The 20484-nt window shown below is 52.9% G+C and overlaps 4 protein-coding genes across 4 annotated transcripts; 2 read left to right on the forward strand and 2 right to left on the reverse strand.

Annotated features, from left to right (window-relative positions):
- Window positions 1-1286: 1286 nt before the first annotated feature.
- BESB_075940 (Kazal-type serine protease inhibitor domain-containing protein) lies at window positions 1287-2355 on the reverse strand (the record flags this gene model as incomplete). The annotated part of the gene is made up of 2 exons (XM_029365955.1): window positions 1287-1426; window positions 2232-2355. 2 exons carry the CDS (start codon window positions 2353-2355, stop codon window positions 1287-1289), a joined length of 264 nt encoding a protein of 87 aa, XP_029217386.1.
- Window positions 2356-4938: 2583 nt separating this feature from the next.
- Window positions 4939-8423, forward strand: BESB_075950 (putative cell-cycle-associated protein kinase DYRK2; the record flags this gene model as incomplete). The annotated part of the gene is made up of 2 exons (XM_029365956.1): window positions 4939-8035; window positions 8296-8423. The coding sequence occupies 2 exons, from the start codon at window positions 4939-4941 to the stop codon at window positions 8421-8423; spliced, it is 3225 nt and encodes a 1074-aa protein (XP_029217387.1).
- A 4089-nt stretch (window positions 8424-12512) lies between these two features.
- Window positions 12513-17945, forward strand: BESB_075960 (putative Alpha-amylase AMY3; the record flags this gene model as incomplete). The annotated part of the gene is made up of 11 exons (XM_029365957.1): window positions 12513-12738; window positions 13110-13329; window positions 13392-13532; window positions 13736-13948; window positions 15282-15513; window positions 15623-15772; window positions 15998-16207; window positions 16604-16696; window positions 17331-17416; window positions 17583-17657; window positions 17762-17945. The coding sequence occupies 11 exons, from the start codon at window positions 12513-12515 to the stop codon at window positions 17943-17945; spliced, it is 1830 nt and encodes a 609-aa protein (XP_029217388.1).
- A 507-nt stretch (window positions 17946-18452) lies between these two features.
- BESB_075970 (uncharacterized protein) lies at window positions 18453-18827 on the reverse strand (the record flags this gene model as incomplete). The annotated part of the gene is made up of 1 exon (XM_029365958.1): window positions 18453-18827. One exon carries the CDS (start codon window positions 18825-18827, stop codon window positions 18453-18455), a length of 375 nt encoding a protein of 124 aa, XP_029217389.1.
- Between the last annotated feature and the right edge of the window lie 1657 nt (window positions 18828-20484).

Genomic DNA, 20484 nt, shown 5'->3' on the forward strand with positions numbered 1-20484 from the left:
GAACTGCCCGGTATTTGCTGAGCCTCTCGTTCGTTGCCCTTTCTTCATCATCATTCAGCTTGAAACCAGCTCGGTTGCTCACAGCGCCCGAACAAACGGTTTTCGTAGCTCTGCTGGAGAGGGAAAAGATCTCTGTCCTACCCGGCCCTGTCTTCCTTCTGCGCCCCGGCGTCTTCCGGTACCAATGAATGGAACGTTGTATGTCATTCGATTTTCCCAGTCAACTGCGCATGATACGGTTCTCTAGAAGAGAAATCCATACGACAAAACTCGGCGCGGGTGGCGCCATCCGTGCGGCACAGTAACCGTTGTTTACTTCGACAAATGTTTCTCGTGTTCGGAGAAGAGCGGCCGAGCAAAAACCAGTCATCTCACGCTCGCTTTGAAGTAAGTATCCAGTTTGTAGGTTTCAAACCTTAAGTGAAAGAGTAGAGAGCATTGTGTGCCTCACCGAAGCCTGAGACAAAGCCTTACGGCATGAACACTCGTCGTACGCTTTCCCTGACTCCTCTCTATAGTCCGTAGGCACTCTATCAACAGTGCAGTTGACTCAGCCTCGTATGGCCATGCCACGCGCGGCTCGTGGTGAACACTCACAGCACACGACGCTGCACGAACCCTACAAGGGAGGGCCGCGGACCAACGGCTGGCACGTCGCGTGTAGCCATCCACTTAGCACGAGTACCCTGAAGGGAGTTGTTGTACTCAAGAGACACCCGCGGCAGCAGCGAACGGGTTGTTGGCAGCAAGGAAGGACCATCCACAGAACGAAATGATAGGGTTGCACCACAGGATCACTAAACCTAACTATTCATTGGACCCGTTTCGTCAATGGTTCACCAGATAGACAAAGCAGTAGCTTCTGGCAGAGAAGAGGGTGGGCTGAACTACATAATGTTGACATCTGGGATGCGTCTCGCGTTGGTACGCCTTCTGAACGCCGTCATGCGCCATGAAGTCCATGGTGTCCCCTTCCCGCTTGCACCCTCCCCACGTAGAAGGCCCCGAAATCGTGTTTCTGCTAGGCATCTTCATTGCTCCTCTGAGCCCTGACAAGGACACTAGGCGCGCGTCAGCAGGAGGGCATCCTTGCCGCAGGAGAGAGAGGACGTTATGTGTGGTGTTGTCAAGCCCTGTCGATACAAATGTGCCTGACCCTAAGACGCATCATCAGACTCTCTTCAAATGCCCGTGACCACACCTATGAGCGGTTTGAGTCGTTTTGACCCTTCGACTGGCATACGTGCTGCAGTGCGAGGCCGCAAGCGGGCTGCTCGCAGCTCCGGTCAGTTCTCGCCAATATGAAATACGCTGCAGTGCCCCTTTTCCTTAACCAACGTGCCGTCACACATTGCGTAGCACGGGTTAATATACTCTTTTCCGTTCTTCCCACAGATGATATGGACATCTGGTGGGCACTCGCATTCTGCAAAGGAAACATGGTACATCATTCAAGCAGAAAGAGCGTATGCCATGTGTGCCTGGTTCGTTCTTTTCCCGCGGAATTTGATTCCTGCAAGACTATCATCCGTTGACAAAACGATGGACATTCATCGGTGTGAGAACAGGGATACAGAATTGCTTACACAGGTCTTCTCAAGTACAGAGCAGTCCCGCTTTGCCTATGTCTCACGCTGGCGCATGAAAACCGCATGTGAACATCGAGCATTGTCGGGTACGAGCTTGTCCGGCGGTTTCCGCATTATTACAAACGAAGCGTTAGCTTTTTATGACGCGCACCGGGACTAATCGATGCGGAGCAGCGGCCGCATTCAAGGATATGCCAGCTCACGTGCTCCGTTCTGCCGCACTCGAAGGCGAATTTCCTTGTACAGTGAGATAGACGTTAGGTGGAAGGATGGTTATAGTGACACGTAACGCACACGGGAGCCAGGCTAAGAGCTAATTTTGGGGCCAATGTGCGCCACCTGGAAAAATATAGGAACCAGTGTGTGCTGTACCTTGGCATCTTCCCTTGGCTGCTGAAGCTCTCGCGGGGTTTCTACTGGTATGGCACTCCAGTGCACATCGGCTTGGAAACGTTAAACCCAAATGACTGCAGACGACGCTGTCGAAGTCAAACGCTTTTTCTGAGGGGCATCCGCAACCTGAAGCTGCGCGTAGTTCAACAAGTGACCAACAGCAGACAATGTACGCGCATGCAGCCCGCTATTGACGTGGTTGCTTACACTGGGATTGATTTTGGGGACTCCGTTGCCGCCGCAACTTACCGCCTTCATATACGTCATTATAGGCGTTTTCGCCGAACTCATCCAGAACGTGGCCCCATACGCGCGAAAGACATCCATGTCCAAAGGCAATGATAGCGGCAAGCCTTCTCAGTCGTTTGGACATCCTGATTGCCAATTATTGAAGACGAGCCCACTCTGGCGAAACAACAGAGTACAGCGTATCCAAAAGGAGCAGAGGTTCCACACCTATTTCGGCGCGGAAGTCGAGCGAAGGGCTGAATGCGAACTCAGCAGACTTCGTGAGACACCACCGACTTTGCTGCGGTCGCCAAACTACGGGACAGACCCAGAAGATTCGAGAAGGCCTTATCCCCTCAGCTGTGCTTTGGCAACAGGGTATGCTTCACTTCACTAGGTTCATAATTACTTGTAGTTGAGTTCTTCGGCATACCAGCAGGCGATTGATTATAGGATGAAAGATCCATATTTCACCCCACTGGCCGTGGGGCGCCGCCAGCAATCATGCAGAGGGGGGATGGTTGCGCGAAAAGTTTATGAATGGAGAACTCACTTCTTGAACGCTCATTTCCACCTGCTTTGAAACTGTGGGCGATGGGTTAGTCGGTAGGTGGTCCCAGAAGCCGGACTCGCTTCTTGCGAGTCGAGAAGCTTTGCTTTCGAAGTGCGCGAACCTGCTTCAAGAGATAACGAGGACGACAAATAGTACACGTGTGCAGCAACGTCACTCGTTGTTGCTGGCTTGTGGCTTGCTGGTTCCCTGACAGTTGGGGCCTGGCAGGGCGATGACGCAAATATGCCATCTGCATTGACTGAATACTAGAAAGGTAATCACTTGGCGGCTCAGTCTCATAATCAATAACACAGTACCTTGCCGTCCGATGTAATCAGTAGACCTGTTTGCGCGCTGTGGAAGCCAACGTGAGCGAGTCTCATTTTGTCCCGAAACATCTTTGTTTGGCTAGTTACTCGATCTGTGAGTACAGGAGTGCCAGGCCGTCTCCAGAAATATGGCTATCGAGAACTGATCATCTCTCCGAACCCGGAGTGCAAACTCGCTGTTTTCAGTCCATTGGAGGCGGATCTGGCTACGCAGAATCGATTTCTATTGTGTACGGCTCCCTTCTAATGTGCATGCACCCCTGACAGGAAATAAAGTCAAACGCACGTATGCCTATAATTGCGAGCTGTGGGCAAGCAATACTGATAGTAAATCCGGGTAATAAGCTGAATGCCAATTCATCGGCGTTCGCAAACTCGTTGTCTTGCATGTGAACACAAACTCTTGCCTTCTGTAGTGACGCGTGCCAGTTCACTGAGTGGTCATGAAGCCACGCAAAACGCGAGAATGCTGGTAGCCCCTCGGGGTGTCGACTGGCACAGAGGAAAAGACTGCGACGGCACCGACCACTATAAAGTCTTTGCTGTGTTGGATGAGCATCCTCGATAACATTCGCGGCCGTTCCCGGTATGAAAATATGACGGCTTGTATCGATACGAGATGCAGCCACACATCTGTCTGGGGCTGCGGCTCTGTTTGTCCGTGTCTCCGTCATGAGCGCCCATGTGTACCTGTTTACCAGCAATTTCAAGATTATACTGCATGACAGGAGTTCCCCGTGGCAGCGTCTCCAGCTGCGCTACGCCACGTCTCTTCCGCGATGAAAAATGGCTTGTTTACCAGATGATTTACCACACATTTTGATGCAAGTAATAACCAGAGCGTTTCGTTCTGAATCCGTGTCAGAAGACCAGTTGCTCTCTTCTGACTAACCTGAGGAGGCGTACCCTCGTGTGTGGAATACCTACTGCCTTGTCGTTTGACGCATTCCCAGTACTACTCACTTTCCCCTCATAGGGCAAACAGCGGCATATGTAGTCAATAGAGAGGGACCCTTAGAGAGGGGCTCGCGAGCTTCGCGAGACTGGTTCTGCTGGGGACTTGCCGTCCTACTGAAACGCTTGTTGCCAGTGTCCCGTATCAGGGGTGGAGGGCAATCGTCTCCAACTATCGCAAGGTGTTCATTTCTGACTAGCGGTCGCAGGTGTACAGATTAATTCGCACTGCTCTCTCTTTTCTGCAAACCAAAACCCCCCAAAGTGATGTCGAGGGAAGAGGACTGCGCCATTATTCATTGGGACACACCAGATATAATGTTTCAGAAGCATTTTTTGAATCGCAGTCAGGAAGTGCGAATTAGTTACGTGGTGGGGTTTTTCTCTCTTTTCCTAGGATTTGATCCAGGGTTTGTGGTGGGAGACAGCCCTAGGATGGGAAGGATGAATATCGGATTTGGGGTGTTGAGCTCTAATATACCGGGTTTCTAACGGTGGGATACCACCTGGTATGAATCAGCGGCATTTCTGCCATGCGTTTGCAATTCGTTTGCCAAGATTTTTTTCATTGGCACATGCACTGTGCCCTTTCTTGATCTACAGGACTAATAACTCTGCTTGAAAAAATCGACTTTTCGGTCGTCCACTTCTACGGCACAAAGTCGCCAGACATACTTGTGCTCTCTCACTAGACATGATGACAGAAGATCGTATCGCGGCACGCGGCTGTAACGAGCAGTCCTCCAGTATTCCCGATAAGGCGTTGGAGAGTTACTCTGGGTTCTATACGCCGGAACTCTCCACATCTATGGCTGGGCTGGATGAGTTCGACACTGCCGGCTCAATCGCTCACGCCATGCCCCATCCTATCATCTTCCCCCATTCTCAGCACATGTTAAGCGCGCGGAAGCATTCCTCCTGTGCCGTCGATGAGACGACAGTTAGTCGCTCCGATCCTGAGACACAAAAGGGGAGCTTTTGTTTAAATAAAGTCGGTCCCGCTACTGCCGTGAGAGCCGCCCGTGAGGCCGATGGTTATAGGACGGCGTCCATTGAGCGGAACCGCAACGCTCGTTATTCAATATTCCGTCAAGTACAATCCGTTCCTTTGTTGCATTCACGTACTCAGCCGGTGTTGCCAAACCCTTGGATCGAAGTTGGGTTCTCAGACGAGCGACATAGAAGCAAGCGACCGCAGCTTAGCAGTGACTCGGACCTTTCCCCTATTCGCGCCTTTTGTGGTACATCCGGCTCGGCGGTTCCGGGCAGCCCTAGAGGGGTCCCTGCTGCTGCCAGCGCGAGTAATGCAAGATCGTCTTTCGCGTCTGAAAGACGGATGGTCATGGATTCAAGTGCTACGGCTACCCAAGGAAGTAGCATGGCCATGCCACAGAAGCCAAGCGATCGATCTCGTCTTCCTGGCAGACGCTGCGTCCGCAATGCCGTAAACACAGCTCAGGTTTTTGCGCCACACGCAGACGAGAACACGGCCGCTTCTCCATCCTCTCAGACGGAGATTGCCGGAGTGAACAGTTCGACTTCCGTCGCTGGTTTCCCGTCGTCTGTTGTGCTCTCCAGGGACTCCCTTTCATCAACATTACCTTCAACTCGAGAAAAGTGCATCAGTGTGGTCAACATCCTGCAGTCCACAAAGTGTAGCTCATGTGATATGATGGCTTGTCCGCTCACCAAGGAGCCACCTCTCTCTAGTCGCGGCAACTCGGCCCCACAAACCTGTTTCCAGGCAGAACACGACTGCCGCCGCGGTTTTCAAACGCCATGCGGCGCTTGCCCCTCATCAAGGTGCAGTCGTGAGGTACGGCAAACAGCTGAATTCACCATAATTGCCCTGACACGTCCGTCAACCGTGTCATCCAGGCAGTTGGGTTCCTCCGCCCCTGCTTCTGGCAGTGCTGCCGTGCAGCAGAACGAGTCTTCGGGAGGAGACAGTATTTCGTCCTCCTCCGCAGCGCCAGGACTTCTCGGCAAGCTTCCCTCATCCACCCCGGAGACTGCTCATCCTTTTGACCAGGTCCCTGATGACGCTCACTGTACCACGTCGTTCAATTGCGTGCACCCCCTTACGGAACGGCAGGTGGAAGAACATGCACTGCGTACCAGCTCATGGGGGCTGCATACTGAGAAGACGGGAAGGTCTGCCTCGTCCACGGCCTCGCGTGATGATGGCTCCAGTAACCACGAGGGTACTGTAGCCACCGGCCAACAAATCGATCCTAACATGTCGAATAGCGGCACACCTGGTACCAAGCGAGATCGGTTTATTGAACCCATGGCGAATGATCCAAACGCTCTCAGTATGAAACGAGTGACTAAGCGCATTTCGCTTTCTCACCCGTCGATCCTTGGCAAGGCTCTCTGTTACCCCGTAAGTTCCACAGTCTCCGTGAGTGGTCTGCGCCAAGAACAAGAGCTACGGACACCTCTTCATTTTTCGAGTGGCGAATGCTGCTCGAAACACCGTAAAAGCTCTGACGTTAGCCTTTCTGGACATCCCCTCCTCGGGATCCCGACACGACAGGAACTGGATAGACGTGGCAATGGACCCGCCATTCGTGACAGGAAGTGTTGGGTAGGTCAGTCAGATGCTTGCGAAGATGGATCCACGCGAGCACCGCCAGCCGCTTGTGAGGTGTGCCTCACCGGAAGCTCTACGCGGCCGTGCCAAGACACCTCCAAGCGAACGCTGATGCCGGATCTGCGCCACAGCGAAGAGAGGGAGCACCGGCCTCTGCATGATGCAACCGCAGCTCACGTTACAGCGGTACAGGATGCCGAGAAGGGAGCAGTGCAGTCAACACCGCAGAATTTGGCAGAGGACCATGGAAAAAAGGAAGCTGTGGGGTCAAGCTTGCAAGCAATCAATCGCGAGTCCGTTGCTGAAGAGGGGCCGACGGCACACACCGCTAAAACAGCATGTACAGAGCTGCCGCTAACTGGAAAGGAATTGGTCAAAAGGCACGGTGCCGTACTTACAGCATTTGAACAAGCGGAAGCTCTTGAGGTTCGCGAGGTGTGGTATTGGGGCAAGTCCCGGGAGAAACCATCTGGGGAAACTGCAAGAGGAAAAGGAGGGATTAATCATGGCTTCGATGATGCCCGGGGCGATTATCTTGCTAGTCTAAGAGATCACGTTAACTATCGATTCGAGCTCATCGCTGCTTTAGGAAAAGGCTCCTTCGGGCATGTATTCAAAGCGTTCGACCACAAAACCGGGGAATATGTGGCGCTGAAAGTCGTTCGAAACAAAAAGCACTTTCACGCTCAAGGATGTGTCGAAGTGAGTACACTGCAGAAAGTTCTGGAGGGCGACAAAGATGAGAGAGGAAACGTCATCCATATGAAGGAGCATTTCATATTCCGAAGTCACCTGGTAATCACCTTCGAGCTACTAGATATCAACCTGTACGAGTTCCTCAAACGGAATACGTTCCGAGGATTATCCTCACTCGCAATAAGGAGTATCGGGATCCAGCTGCTCCAAGCGCTACGTCTTCTGAAACGACACCGAATTGTTCATTGCGACTTGAAACCAGAGAACATAGTGCTGAAGAATAAGTTAAAGTCAAGCATTAAGGTGATTGATTTCGGCTCCAGTTGTCCTGAGGGGGAGATGCCGTACTCGTACATACAGTCTCGGTTCTACCGATCACCAGAAGTGTTGCTGGGCCTGAGCTACGGGTGTCCAATTGATATGTGGTCTCTGGGGTGCGTCTTGGCGGAACTCCATAATGGGCATCCACTGTTTGCGGGAGAAAATGAAAAAGATCAGATAAACTGCATGATGGAAATTCTTGGGCCACCCCCAATGTACATCATCGCTAAATCGCCAAGACGTCGTCTGTTCTTCGACAGTGCTGGAGACCCCAAACCCCACGTTAATTCCCATGGGAAAGGAAGGCGCCCATCCTCAGCAGATCTGTCTACGGCTCTTCAGACAGACGATGAGCCGTTTGTCGATTTCATCAGAGGTAATGGCTCATCGATCTGCGCCGCGAAGTAGTGCCTCTTCAGAGGAACCACTTTCGAGCGTACCTTTTTTTTTCAGCACATGCACCTGAGACCTACATCATTCGGCACGGAGAGCGCCGTCGAACGCCCAGAGCCACTGCATGCACCGCATAACATCTCTCCCCCAGAGCGCATACCGGCTATTCGTCTCAAGAAAACACGGATCGCAGAGATGCTCGTGCGGTCATCCATGTGGTCTGCTTCCCGTGTTGTCTTGCAGAGTGCCTTCATTGGGATCCGGTTCTCCGAATCACTCCCGAGCAGGCGCTGCAGCACCGGTGGGTCAAGCAGTTCAAAACGATGAGGAAGCAAAAACAACTTGAAAACAAGTTGTGTCATCTTGGCTGAGCATCCTCAAACTTGCACTAACAGATCTGGAGAATGCCTGCCAACCGGCTGGTGTTCCGTGAGAGAAAACATCTGTCGCTGCGTGCCCAGCTTCGGCTGACTGCTTGAACTTTACTCAAAAGGGCGGGCGGGGGCGCTGCCTGGTGGCAATAGGTCGACCGGCACCTGCGGGCGTTCATTATGGTATGTTTTTCGTTTGTAATCCTCGCGGCGACGCTAGTCGGCCCCGGGTACCCAGGGACGCGAGGTAGTTAAGGCCCAGGCCACAATTACCGGATTGTCGTCAACTGACATATGTATTATTGTTATTAACGCTGGTGAAGGTTCGGAGCAGGGTGTCTGACTACTGTAGAGCCACCTAGGCAGCGGGAGCATTATCCACGATCCTCGAGTGTACGCAGGCTTTCCTGTCGGACGCTCCTCGCGACATGAACGCGTTTTCTCGTGCCTCATGTTTCGAGAGCCTTGCTTTGCTATAATAGAGGCCTTCCACGGGGATAAAAGAAACTTAAATGAGGGAGGCAGCTGCTGAGGAGGAGATTAGATGGGGCATGCTCAGTTTGCGCGAGGTTCTTGTTCCCGGATAGTCCTAAGACTTTGGCGCCTCATCGCTCCCCAAGACACCTCGTGCATCCCCGAGGGACAGCGTATTAATTTCGTAGCGGTGGACAAATGGGGGAACGGGTGGGAGGGGAGGGCGACAGGGTGACAGCCAAGTCCCTCCACCCCTGTTTTCATCATTCCTCTGGCGGCAGTAGGCCACAGCAAAGTGCCTTCCTCCAAGCGACCTGAGTAATCAGAGTCGAGCCCCGCCCCTTCGACCTGTTAGGTCTCACTCCAACTTCAGAGCCTGCTATCAAATGCTATAAGAGATGAAGTGCAACTGTATCTATCGCAGGTAGCCTCGCGTGAAGCGCTGTCGTCGCCGGTCCGCTGCGTACGGAGACATGTGACCGCTAAGTCCTTGGAATGTGGAGTGTGTTCGGAGTACGCTATCGTCGACAAATAAACCTAAAGAGGGGAATCTGCTCCGACAGACCAAGACTCTGAAGCCGGCCGCCATCATGCGGGAAGTGCGGGATTGCACCAAGACAACTGTGTACGGGAGCACGAGCCGGTTTCGATTGCGCCTGACCAATTGCGTGCCTTGCTTTCGGAGTGTTTTTTCAGCTTCTTGAGGAGTGAGCGTGGCTACCGATACGGGCTATGAACCGTGCGAGCCATCATAGATGCTTCGGAATTGGCTGCCTCTCCGGATGCCAACATTCTTGTCGACTGTGGCGGAAACCACCGTCCAGGAGGACGGGCGCATGCATGAGTGATTCCCTTGATGCCGTGGCCCAAACAGAGGGAAGCATGACATTCTGTTCGCAGTAATTCCGGGGAACGTGCAGGCAATCGATCGCACACCTGAGGCATACATCCCTGTAATTTGGATTGCCCGTCCTTGATGCGCTATACTCGTGAGGAGCCTTTGTTGTAACATGAATTGACGTGCCCTGCGTGAAGCAATTCCGGCTGAGCATGAGCAAGAGATTGACGCCACGAAATGTTGGAGATTTTTTCGTCATATTCTGCAGATGTTTCCGACCAGTGGTGGCCAGAGCTGGCCTTGGAGTCAGCCCGGGGCTCAAACAGCGATCGAACATGGAGCGGTCCACACGATGACCAACTCTACTGCTCCTTGAGACTGAGACACACACTTACAGCGGTCGTTGTAAATTTCGCATACATCTCTGAATGGTGAGCCAAAGTAGCACAGCATTAGCATGAGCTGATGTCGCTGTACCTTCGTCTCGGAGGCGCACTGGTTAAGCACGCCTCGGATGCAGCTCTGATGTCTTAACGGTGATGCTGAATGGAGCTCGCTTGCCATTTCGTATTTCCGTGTACTATCTGGGGAAACTCGACTGAAACTCTCAAGCGGGAGTAAACAACGCGCAGGTCCATCACGGAAGCGCTGTAGATGCACGACGCAGATTCAGCGCTTGGTTCAGAAAGCCGGCCGCCACCAACATTCAGCCCCGTCACGGCACCCCTAAACGGGGCGCCGTTGGCCTGCACAGTACGGAAAGCCAACGAGGCTGACTGCTTTATATCTCAAGCTGGTCGTTACTGCTCCGTTCGTTGTCTGCTGTGAAGCGGGGTGCCGATCGTGATGCCGTCTCCGCCCGAATCTGCCACCACATAGGAGCTGCTGACAAGGCTATATAAACACTGTTTTCCAAGGCGATACCGGAACGTCTACGTCGTGTACTCGCTTCTGTGTTACAGAAGGCAGTAGCCTTCTGTGTGTCACCGCGCGCGGACACATACGTAACTATCCCCCACTGCTCGGATATGTGGGGCGGATTAAACCCTTAACCATTCATGCCGCTTCGTGTCGCTTACTCCCGCACTAAACTTTTTTACCACAAGTAATTAGGGTCTTTACTGGCAGAGAGGGCATGGTTCTGTTCAAATACTTCCTTGCGCGTTTCGTGTCGTTTGAAAATGACTATAGAGCTCGCCTTACCACCTTCGACGAGTGAACGCGACTTTCCCGTATCATTTCAGTGGCTATCGAAAGGCAATTAATGGGATAGCCAGCGCTTGTGAAAAGACCAGAGATTGAACGTCTCGCCGAGAGAACGGAACCCGGGCTGTATTTGAAGCAAAGGTGCAGCGTACCCACGCAGGGCAACAAGGGCAACGGGCAAATCCGCAAGAATGTATAATCGATATTGTTGAGAGTATTCTGGCACCCATTTCTCCTACAACTGTACAACGTTCCTTATCCGCACAGGGTGGTCCCCTTACAATCTGGTAGGTTCCGGGCCTCCGTCGCCGTTGAAAAAAAACGCACCCAGTAACAAACCGGGATGACATCTCCAGTGCCAGTTCCACCTGTGGTGAAAGCATCCAACCGGAACAATAAGAAGAGCCAGGAAAAAATGGGAAAGACACGAGCGACCACTGGGAATTTCTCTACTGCAGCTGACAGGCGGGAGTGTGCTGCCGATCGTGAGTCTGGCCGAGGGCCAGCACTATTCCAGTCCGAGCCCCTCTGCAGGTCGGAATGGAGGAAGACGCAGTCCGAAGCAACAGTTGAGTTGAAGCCGGATACTCCCACGTCAACAGGGCTTGACGCACAGATGCGTGAATGCTTGTCGCAGCCCGTCTCCAAGCCACTCTTTCCTGACCAGCCACCAGAGAAAGGGGATTCTCATCAAGAAGAGCCACCGTCTTTCAAAGGCGCCCAGTCCCAGGAGAGCGACGACTGGCATTCAGGTCACGTTGCAAAGAAGGACCATTCAGACGGCCAGATTGCCAACGACTGCAATGTGCGTGTCCCCTCTACCCTGCCGCAGATGACGCCCATTTTCACGCTCTGCAGCAGATGCAGAAGACGTCTCACTCACTCCTCTTCTTCATTCGCCTCACTCGCACCTATAACGTCCACTAGCTCGCTTCCGTCGAAAGCCGAGCTTATTCGAAGATCTGAGAGCTCCATGCACTCACCAACCAGAATGAGCAGTTTTTCTCTTACTAGAGAGAGCTCTTTAGTTCTTCGACGGCTCCAAAGTTCAACATGTCTGCAAACTGCGAAGAGAGCGGAGACATCCGTGCTTCTCCTCTATTTAACGGGTAAGTGATACTTTTCCTCTCGGGTTGCTCATCTTGACGCAGTCCTGAGCTCTGCAGCTCCATAGAGATGGGGGGGCTGAATTAGAGCTTCCGCACACTGACTCTCGTGTAGTTTGTAGCCATGTGATGCTCGTGCGAAGCTTGGCTGTGCACCCAGCAGTACTGCGAATTCGCCTCAACTTGATGTCCTCTTCGGCAGATCCTATATTCACGGTACCTGTGCAAACAGCGCACAAATAACGGTTTTTATTTTTGCGGGGAAAGTCCGCATCCCATAAGCACCGTCCCGAATCATAGAAGCGTGCCACCGCAGTCAAACCAACTTACTCAATTTCTTAACAAGCGTGAACGTCGACACGAAGCATCCGCTGGCTTCGGCTGTTGACGCTCTCAGCATGGTCTAATGCTCACCTGCATTTCCGCAAGCCCGAAGGTTCATGGACAGACCTTCCCGGTGAGAAGATGGAACTAGTCCCGGAACCTACTCGTGACCGTCCTCAAGGTATCTGGTCCCTGCTCCCATCATCGCTGAAGGCTGCTGCAAGCGCAACTCCAGCAAAACTCTGGATGGCACGGATTTCTCAGCCTTCTTTGGAGTTCCTCCTTCATGACGGTGAGCAAGGGGTTCCGCAGCAGTACAAGGGGATCGCAGCGGTGATACTGATGCAGCAGCTATGCGACTCGGGAAGTGAGGCCACGATACACTAAAGGGCACCGACAAGAGATGCAGAACCAGCACGGCCAAGTCCTGGGCTTCTGCTTTACGTGGATGACGCCGTGCGGACAGGTGAATGCCTGCCGTAGGAAATGAGCTCTGCGCCGGGAGCGGTCACCAACGGTGCAATACCTTTCTACAGTTGCGAACAAGTAGCATGCGAAGAAGAGCCACAGCACCATGACAAACCACTGCAAAGCGATTGCTGTTACACAGACGAGGAGTAGCTGTTCAATTTAGGTCTGTTGCGCAACCAGAACGATAGGCAGACAAATTCATGGGATCCACGATGCAACACATCATGAGCTTTATCGACCACCGAGAATGCTGCATGACTCTCGCAGGCCAAGGGAGGTGTTGGGACAAGGCGCCCGGCGGCGAGCATTACTGGATAGGAGCTGCAGGACGCTACCTGCTGCATAACGGGAAGATTCACACTTTATTCGAGCCCCCGGGAAAACCGGCCTTGCTAAGAAGTGTGGAAGTTGGCAATTCCCACGCCACGATCGCATGGAACCCTCCGACGGTGGCTGCGGAAACTGTCACTGCGTACAACGTGTACAGGTGAAAACTCGGCACATGTGATAGCACTTCTAACCGATATTGGAGGCTGGGTGAGTTTATAGGGTTGCAAGCAGTGAAAAATCCGGCAAGCCGAATGGTGCCGCCCCGGCACGAGCGTTGATGCGCCGTCAGTTCTCCGCCAACCGCTTTGCAGAGCGCCGTATCCGTAATCCTAGACTAGAGCCTGCCTTGAACCAGAACTGGTATAATGGTGCTCCCCGCATTGGTTCCCCGCTTACGCGGCGCGTAGTGGGACACCTACAGACCTTCGTCGCGTTACACCATCGAATGCACTGTATAGCAAGACGATCAGGCCTCCTCCTACCGCGCGCAGCAATGTCGCGCCTGTGGCAAGAGTTCGGGCGCTACTCGCCGGCTTCCGGGTCGATCTTTTCGATGCCATCAGGGACAGCATTTTGATAGCATCCGTCGACTCTGATGTCAGGGTGTACTCCGATCATTCGTTGACGGGGCTTTCAAAATACCGGTTTTATGTCAAGGCTTTGAACCAGGCTGAACAAGAAGGAGCTTCAAGTGATGAAATCACAGTTCGGACTGGAGAGCCGGGGAAGCCTTCGGCTCCTTCAGAACTTACGTGCAACAGGCATTCGAAAAAACAGTGAGTTACACCCATGGGCAGTTCCTGGGATCATCGCATCCAAGCAAGACAGGAGTGCCGCAAAAAAATGTCACCACACATCCCGGGCCAACTGCTCACAGGAAAGACACGCAACATCGCGACAATGCGGGTCCACACGCCGAAAGACGCAGAATACGGGGGTGGGCAGTTTATAGCAAATGTAGTCTACGTGAGGATCTGCGACATCCGTGAGGGACAGCCATACTACGAGGTGCTATTCTCACCCAAACAGGTGCAATAAGCACGTGTCTAACGGACAGGAGGATAACATTTCAAAAGGCGTTCTTGAAAGTTGTGTTGCACGTGAATGGGGGGTCCGTTTCTACCATAACGTATCGAACACGGTTACGCAGCAAGCCGCTCCCCGGACTACCGGAAAGAAAACATTCCGTTGACAACGCGGAATTCATGCTGACTATGCGACATACTGTCGTTCTGGCGCTGAGACTGTCACCGATGAAACAAATCTGAATCACGATCTCACACCGAAATTTGCCCGCGCTCTCGACAACCGGTACACGAACCTGCGCGGACCCCCACAAGATCCCCCCCCCGACCCAGCAAAACAACCGCACAAAAGGAATGACTCTGCAGGTAGGACCCATGTGCATTTGCTCTCTCTGTATGTGAGGTCATCTTTCCCTCAGGATCGAAATATCATGGACCGCGCCGTCTGAGAATGGGGGATCACCCATCCGGTATTACTGTGTCTACAGAGACGGGATTCCAATGGTATTCACTCCTGTCACCGCGGGAAATAGGCACACGTACATAGACGAAAGCGTTACCCCGGACGGCCTGTACACGTACAGAGTGTCGGCCTGGCAAGACCTTCCACCCGCATGGCGCCTGGCTCCGCCCGTCTTTAGAGACCCCAGGTGGTCGTCCGCAGGCACCAACTCATGGGCCGCCGCTCCCGTCGCTGTCTCACCGACTGAGGGCATTCTCTCCGAGGCCCTACAAGTGCAGGCAATCGAGATGCTTCAGCTGCCGCGTTTGAACGATGGGAAGTCTCATATATTACTCCAGGGCTTCAACTGGGTGTCATCTCGGAATCCAAACGGATGGTATACGGTCGTCAGAGACAGACTATCAGATATCAAGCGGCTTGGAGCAACAATCATCTGGCTGCCGCCACCTACCGAAAGCGTAGCCGTGGAAGGATACATGCCAACCAGATGGTGTGTCTTAATCACCCAGAAGGGAATTGTTATTGCTACGCGCATGACAGCCCACGTATACACATGACATCTCAATAGTAACTTTCTGAGCCTCTCTCTCACGGTGACGTTTCGCTGCTGTGAGAGGTCAGGTACAACCTGAATAGCAAATACGGAAGCCTGTCCGACCTCAAGGAGTTAATACGGACAGCAGCTCATCAATATCAGCTGTCCTGCTGCGTGGACGTTGTCGCAAACCATAGAAGCGCGACGAAGCAAGACAGAAATGGACACTGGACGGTTTTTGAGGATCCGCAGTGGGGCTCCTGGGCGATTGTTTGCAACAACCTCCAGGGATATGCAGGAGAAGGAGGTCTAGACACGGTGAGTTGCAGGGCTCTCGCAGTTCTGATTAATGTTCGGTGGCTTGGCATTGCGTCCCAGCAGCAACGGTTCGGCCGGCCTTGACTGTGCTCCCCGGCGTTACACACAGGGTACCCTGGTGGAATGTGCCCCCGACTTGGATCACACAAACCCACAGGTTCAAACGGACGTTAAAAAGTGGTTGCTGTGGCTGATCAAGGAGATAGGATACACTGCCATTAGGCTCGACATGGCAGGTGGTTATGGAGTTCGCTTCCAGGTAAGGCATCCTCTCACGCCTGCAGATGCACTGAGCGAGAGTGGCAAAGCTCAGGAAGCTCCCCCCCCTCAAACCCCCCCCCCGTGCGAGACAGCCTCTGTATCGGTCTGAGGGTGCACTTTCGATACAGCAGTTGCCTCTTGTGCTCGCGCTGATCGCTTCTCCCAGCACCCAACCTGGCAGAACCAGTGTTCTGGTCTCCTTATCGCTCTCAAAATGGCACAGAAAGACTATGTTGACAGCGTGGACAAGCCGTTTACCGTCGGGGAATACTGGGACGGCCGCGTCGAGGCGCTGGTTAACTACGTTCGAGCAGGTCAAGGATCACTTGCTGCGTTCGATTTCGCCCTCTACTACGTCCTCAAAAGATGCGTTGAATCACAGAATTTCCAGGAATTGAACGCGTACGGGCGCATTAACGGCCTCATCGGAATCGTAAGACGACACCTCTTGGTCTCTTCGCCGAAGGGGCTGGAATGGCTTGCTCCTCCGAGATGGGGACACAGCCGAACAACACAGCTCATGAGGCATTCCCGCCAACGTCCGGGTCACTACTATATGACAGCAGAATGCAGCATCATATCATACTTGACAGATGAGAATACCGGGACAGCCAGACCCCAGAGCGGCAAGAACACGCGCAGCGTGCATGCGCCACGGCAACAAAGCATTTTATCCTCTGCCCCAACCCTGAAAGTTCCCCGCAAGTGTACGTGGTTGGACATGCACGCCAGATTGCTTATGAAGATCAGGCTTGCCCCCCTGGTGTTAGTGGGGGTGACGACGGGTTGCTCGAGCATTTTTTTTTTGTGGGTCCTCTGGTGTCTACAGGAGCCCCAGCTAGCTGTTACGTTTATCGAAAACCACGACACAGATCATCTGGACTACTGTAGTACTTTCGGAGGCGGGAATCTCGACGCCGTTGTAAGTTGTGCCAGAGGCAACCGCTTGGCGTTAGATCTGGTAAACCCCTGCGCTACTGTGGTGGCGACAACAGGCTGCCACCGGGTAATCGTCCTGCAGTTTCCTGTGGTTTGGCCGAATGGAGCGACCCTGAGAGAAATCGCCGCTACGCACAGACTACCAAACTTCTGGATGGCTCTGCGACAAAAAATATCTTTATATCAGAATCATGTGTGTTTCATTGTTTGGGTGCCTCCTACGGATTTACCTTTCGCCACCAGGTGGGCGTGTATCGTATCGTGGGACTGAGCGGTCGGTACCCCTCCACGCCATAAGGATGAGAGGGACAGGAAACCATAGATCAGGCACCACTACATCCACCAGACCTCCATTGTCTTTCACCACAGTATATATTGGCCATTGTTGTAGATGATCATTTTCTGCACGGATCTACTGAACACCCAGGAGTACACTTGGCGCGCACTGTACCCAGGAGCTGCCAATAAGCGGTACTATAGGCACGGGAGGGAGATTAAACAGAGCAACGTCGCGTGAATGGCCTCCGCAGCCTAGGGTGGCAAGCCCTTATCTGCCTTAGCGGTTTCAGCTTAAACGAAGCTAATAAACAAAAACAACTTTGGTCGTGTGCCAATAGCTGCAGGGTTATGCGTTCATACTGACCCACCCCGGGGTGCCAAGCGTGTACTGGAACCACTTTTCTGACTACGGACAATATTGCAGGTACGACAAGGGTTCCGTAGAAACGCGTCACACATAGCTGGCGGAACAGAGCTCCTGCCGGCACAAGCAAGAGTACGGTTTTTTGTGGCAGGGGGACCTCCAAAGCAACACTTCGTGCGATAGGAGATTCCCCCCACCGGTCACCTCCCTTTTTCTGACCGTACAGGCAAAAATTACAAGAGCTATGCGATGTCCGAGTGCACCAACACATCCACAGTACTAGTGGGATCTTCATGGCAAGGTAGGAGACCACCGGCCGGCTGCCACCACGTTTCATCCGTGATAGGCCCCGCTTGAAGCTTGATTTCAGTGGCTACCTTGTACGGTTCGGTTCCGTGTGCTCAGGACAGAGTGGGGGCTGTACGCTGCGTACATTTCACCGGAGACACGATTCTGCCAACCCGCAACTGCAAGTGTGGCAGTAAAAATAGGCTTCAAGGACTGGTCTCCGCAGGGCCCCAACTGGGGGATCGCTACCTGTGGCATGAATTACTGTGTCTGGACCCGAAATAAGGAGTTCCACTGCTAGGTGCCAGTAAGTCAAGACGCAGCCGGGGTGACTTTTCAAGAATCATAGTTACGTGACGTTGTAGCTAGTTCTGGGTACGCCACAACTCGGTGCCTTATGGAGCTATAATCCTTTTCGAGGTAAAGGATTCACAGAAGCACTCATTCACGCGGTCGAGAGGCAGTCGTCACCGGAAGATGGCATCAAGTACAGAGCGCACATGACTCAGTGGATGACTCGAAGACTTGCTGCGTCAGATTTGACACTTACGCGAAGGTGAAATGCCGAGACATCAAGTGCTATATGGGACACGGCAAGTGTCACACACGCAGTCAACGGTAACGACTCGCGATGAGAGTGGAAGGCTGAGGAACGGTCAACGGGGTCCTGCCTGCGAGATCTTCATGAATGGAAGAGCTCCACAAGCTGCGACGCCTTAACGATTGCTGTTTCGGCCAGTGATAACTTGGGCGTGCTTCAATCTACGAATCATGTTCAGTTTCTCTCGACGTGTTTAACATGGCGGACTCAATCTCGTCCAATTTCGTTTTCGAGTCTGTCAACCCGCCGCTGAAACAACAATAGTTGCTGAGTAATATATGTTTTCTCTGACTTGATATTTGACAACATCTGCTTGAACCTAAGATTTTCACCTTTCTGCATGGTGACCTGCAGCCGGAAGTCCTGTTCAATGGCCTTTATTTCTGCGAGGAATGCACATTTGAGACTCTCGAGCAGTGATCGGCACTTTATTCTCTCTGCGTCTGATCTCGCCTCAACGTTGTCCTTCATTTCTACCTCAATATCGTCGGCTCCCCACAGACCTGACACAGAATTCGTCAGATGTAAGACCTGGAAACCAGAGTCACAGAGAAGGATATGCAAAGATAAATCTCGCTGCATCCTCAACCTCCTTCACAGCGTGGGTGACTGTGCCAGATGGCAAAAGTACAGCGGCAGGACACTCGACGCAAAGTGAACTTGCCCTTCATTTCAGACGCAACGATTCAACGAACGCCCCAGCGTACCTTTGCCTTGAGTCCTGTTACTACCCTCGATAAAGTGCCAGCTTCTTTATTCAGCATCGCCGTTCTGTCGAGGAGTCTCAACGGCGGCTCGTTTTCTTCTACTCGATCCATTTTCTGCCAGCGTTGCATGCTCTGTTTGAAAAACTGCAGCAGTGCTAGGACGATGTCGCAGAATTGGCAACGCATTCGAGACCTCGTGTTTTCAATGGGGCATAGAAATAGACGCACGGTAATCGGAGGGTGGGCCAGAATGGTGTCGTTCACCGTAAGACAGCATCACACGGGTGGCGTTTTCCAGGGAGATAAACAATCATACCCACGTTGCCTTGCGCGCTGTCTCCTGCTATGCGAGTACGAGTGTGTTCTCAACAGGAGAACCGACAACAACGCATTCGTTCGAAAAGGAAAATATGCGCTTTTCGCGAGCACGAAAAAAGCTGTGGGGCGACAGTTTGCGGTTGACGCGGAATTGCCGGCGTATGCAGGTCAGGCGCATACATGCAAGTTAGGTGTCGCTACATCTCTTCACGGATGTTGGCGAAACGCTCATATTCGCCTTCGCTGTGTGCATGCTGACTGACAAAATGCTGTTGATCTACCGCCTAGTTCAACGCTTCTCACGTGGGCCAGACAGCGCAATACCCGGACACGGTGAGTCTCAGGAGGGAACATTCGAGAATATGATCGTGAAAGGTCGTCCCCGCATGAGTGAATCCCATGCACTCTGAGCTGCGCTCGTCTCATACATGATAAGTAGCTTCAAATGGATACGGTATAACGTGTAGCCGTTCTGACGCGCAGGAAGACCGCACACACGAAGGTGTTCGCGGCGGCCCTTGAAATCCGACGCTGCTTCTACTGTTCTGTAACCCCTTCAATACTTTCGTTAGCTGTTTGCACCGTCTCAAACGGCTGATCGTGTCGCATGCAGCATTGCCATGCAAGCGTTCGCAGGCCCAAGGCCAGGGGGCACGGAGAGCTAACTCACGTTCTGAGACAGCTAAATGTACTGGCCACCGCTGAAGCAGCTGTATCAGGGCTGAAATCTGTGGTCAGCAGACAAGCAGGAAAGCGTACAGAAGTCACCATGCGGCTATTCGGCGAAAACTGGCTTCTGAAAAAAGCAGCCGCCAAGCACACAATTGCATTTAAATTGATCGATCATTGTTCTGGCACCATCGCCGCAGAAAAGCGAGGACGTGGGCGGTGCGATCTAGACGAGTATGAAGGGAGCCGTTGCCCTTTCGTGCAGATCACCGCAAGGCTCAGGTCTGTGTTGTGGGGGGCTGGAAGCCTCGCAAATTCGAGTAGACGGTGTGTTCCGGAGTCCGCTCCAGCCGGTGATGAAACGTCCCCCCAGGGTATGAGGCAACCGGTTTGTTAAAAGCCGGACTGAATTGTCAAAAGGCCGATGTGTTACGACTTCATCGCAGAACAGTGAGATGACGAATGTATGGTATGAGGCGCGACGGGCTCTCCCAGGAACCCAGGAGTCCCAGTACGGTTCTTCTGTCAATACCAACTCATTAAGG

The sequence above is a fragment of the Besnoitia besnoiti genome, chromosome VII (genome assembly GCF_002563875.1).
Source record: "Besnoitia besnoiti strain Bb-Ger1 chromosome VII, whole genome shotgun sequence".
Lineage (NCBI taxonomy): Eukaryota > Apicomplexa > Conoidasida > Eucoccidiorida > Sarcocystidae > Besnoitia > Besnoitia besnoiti.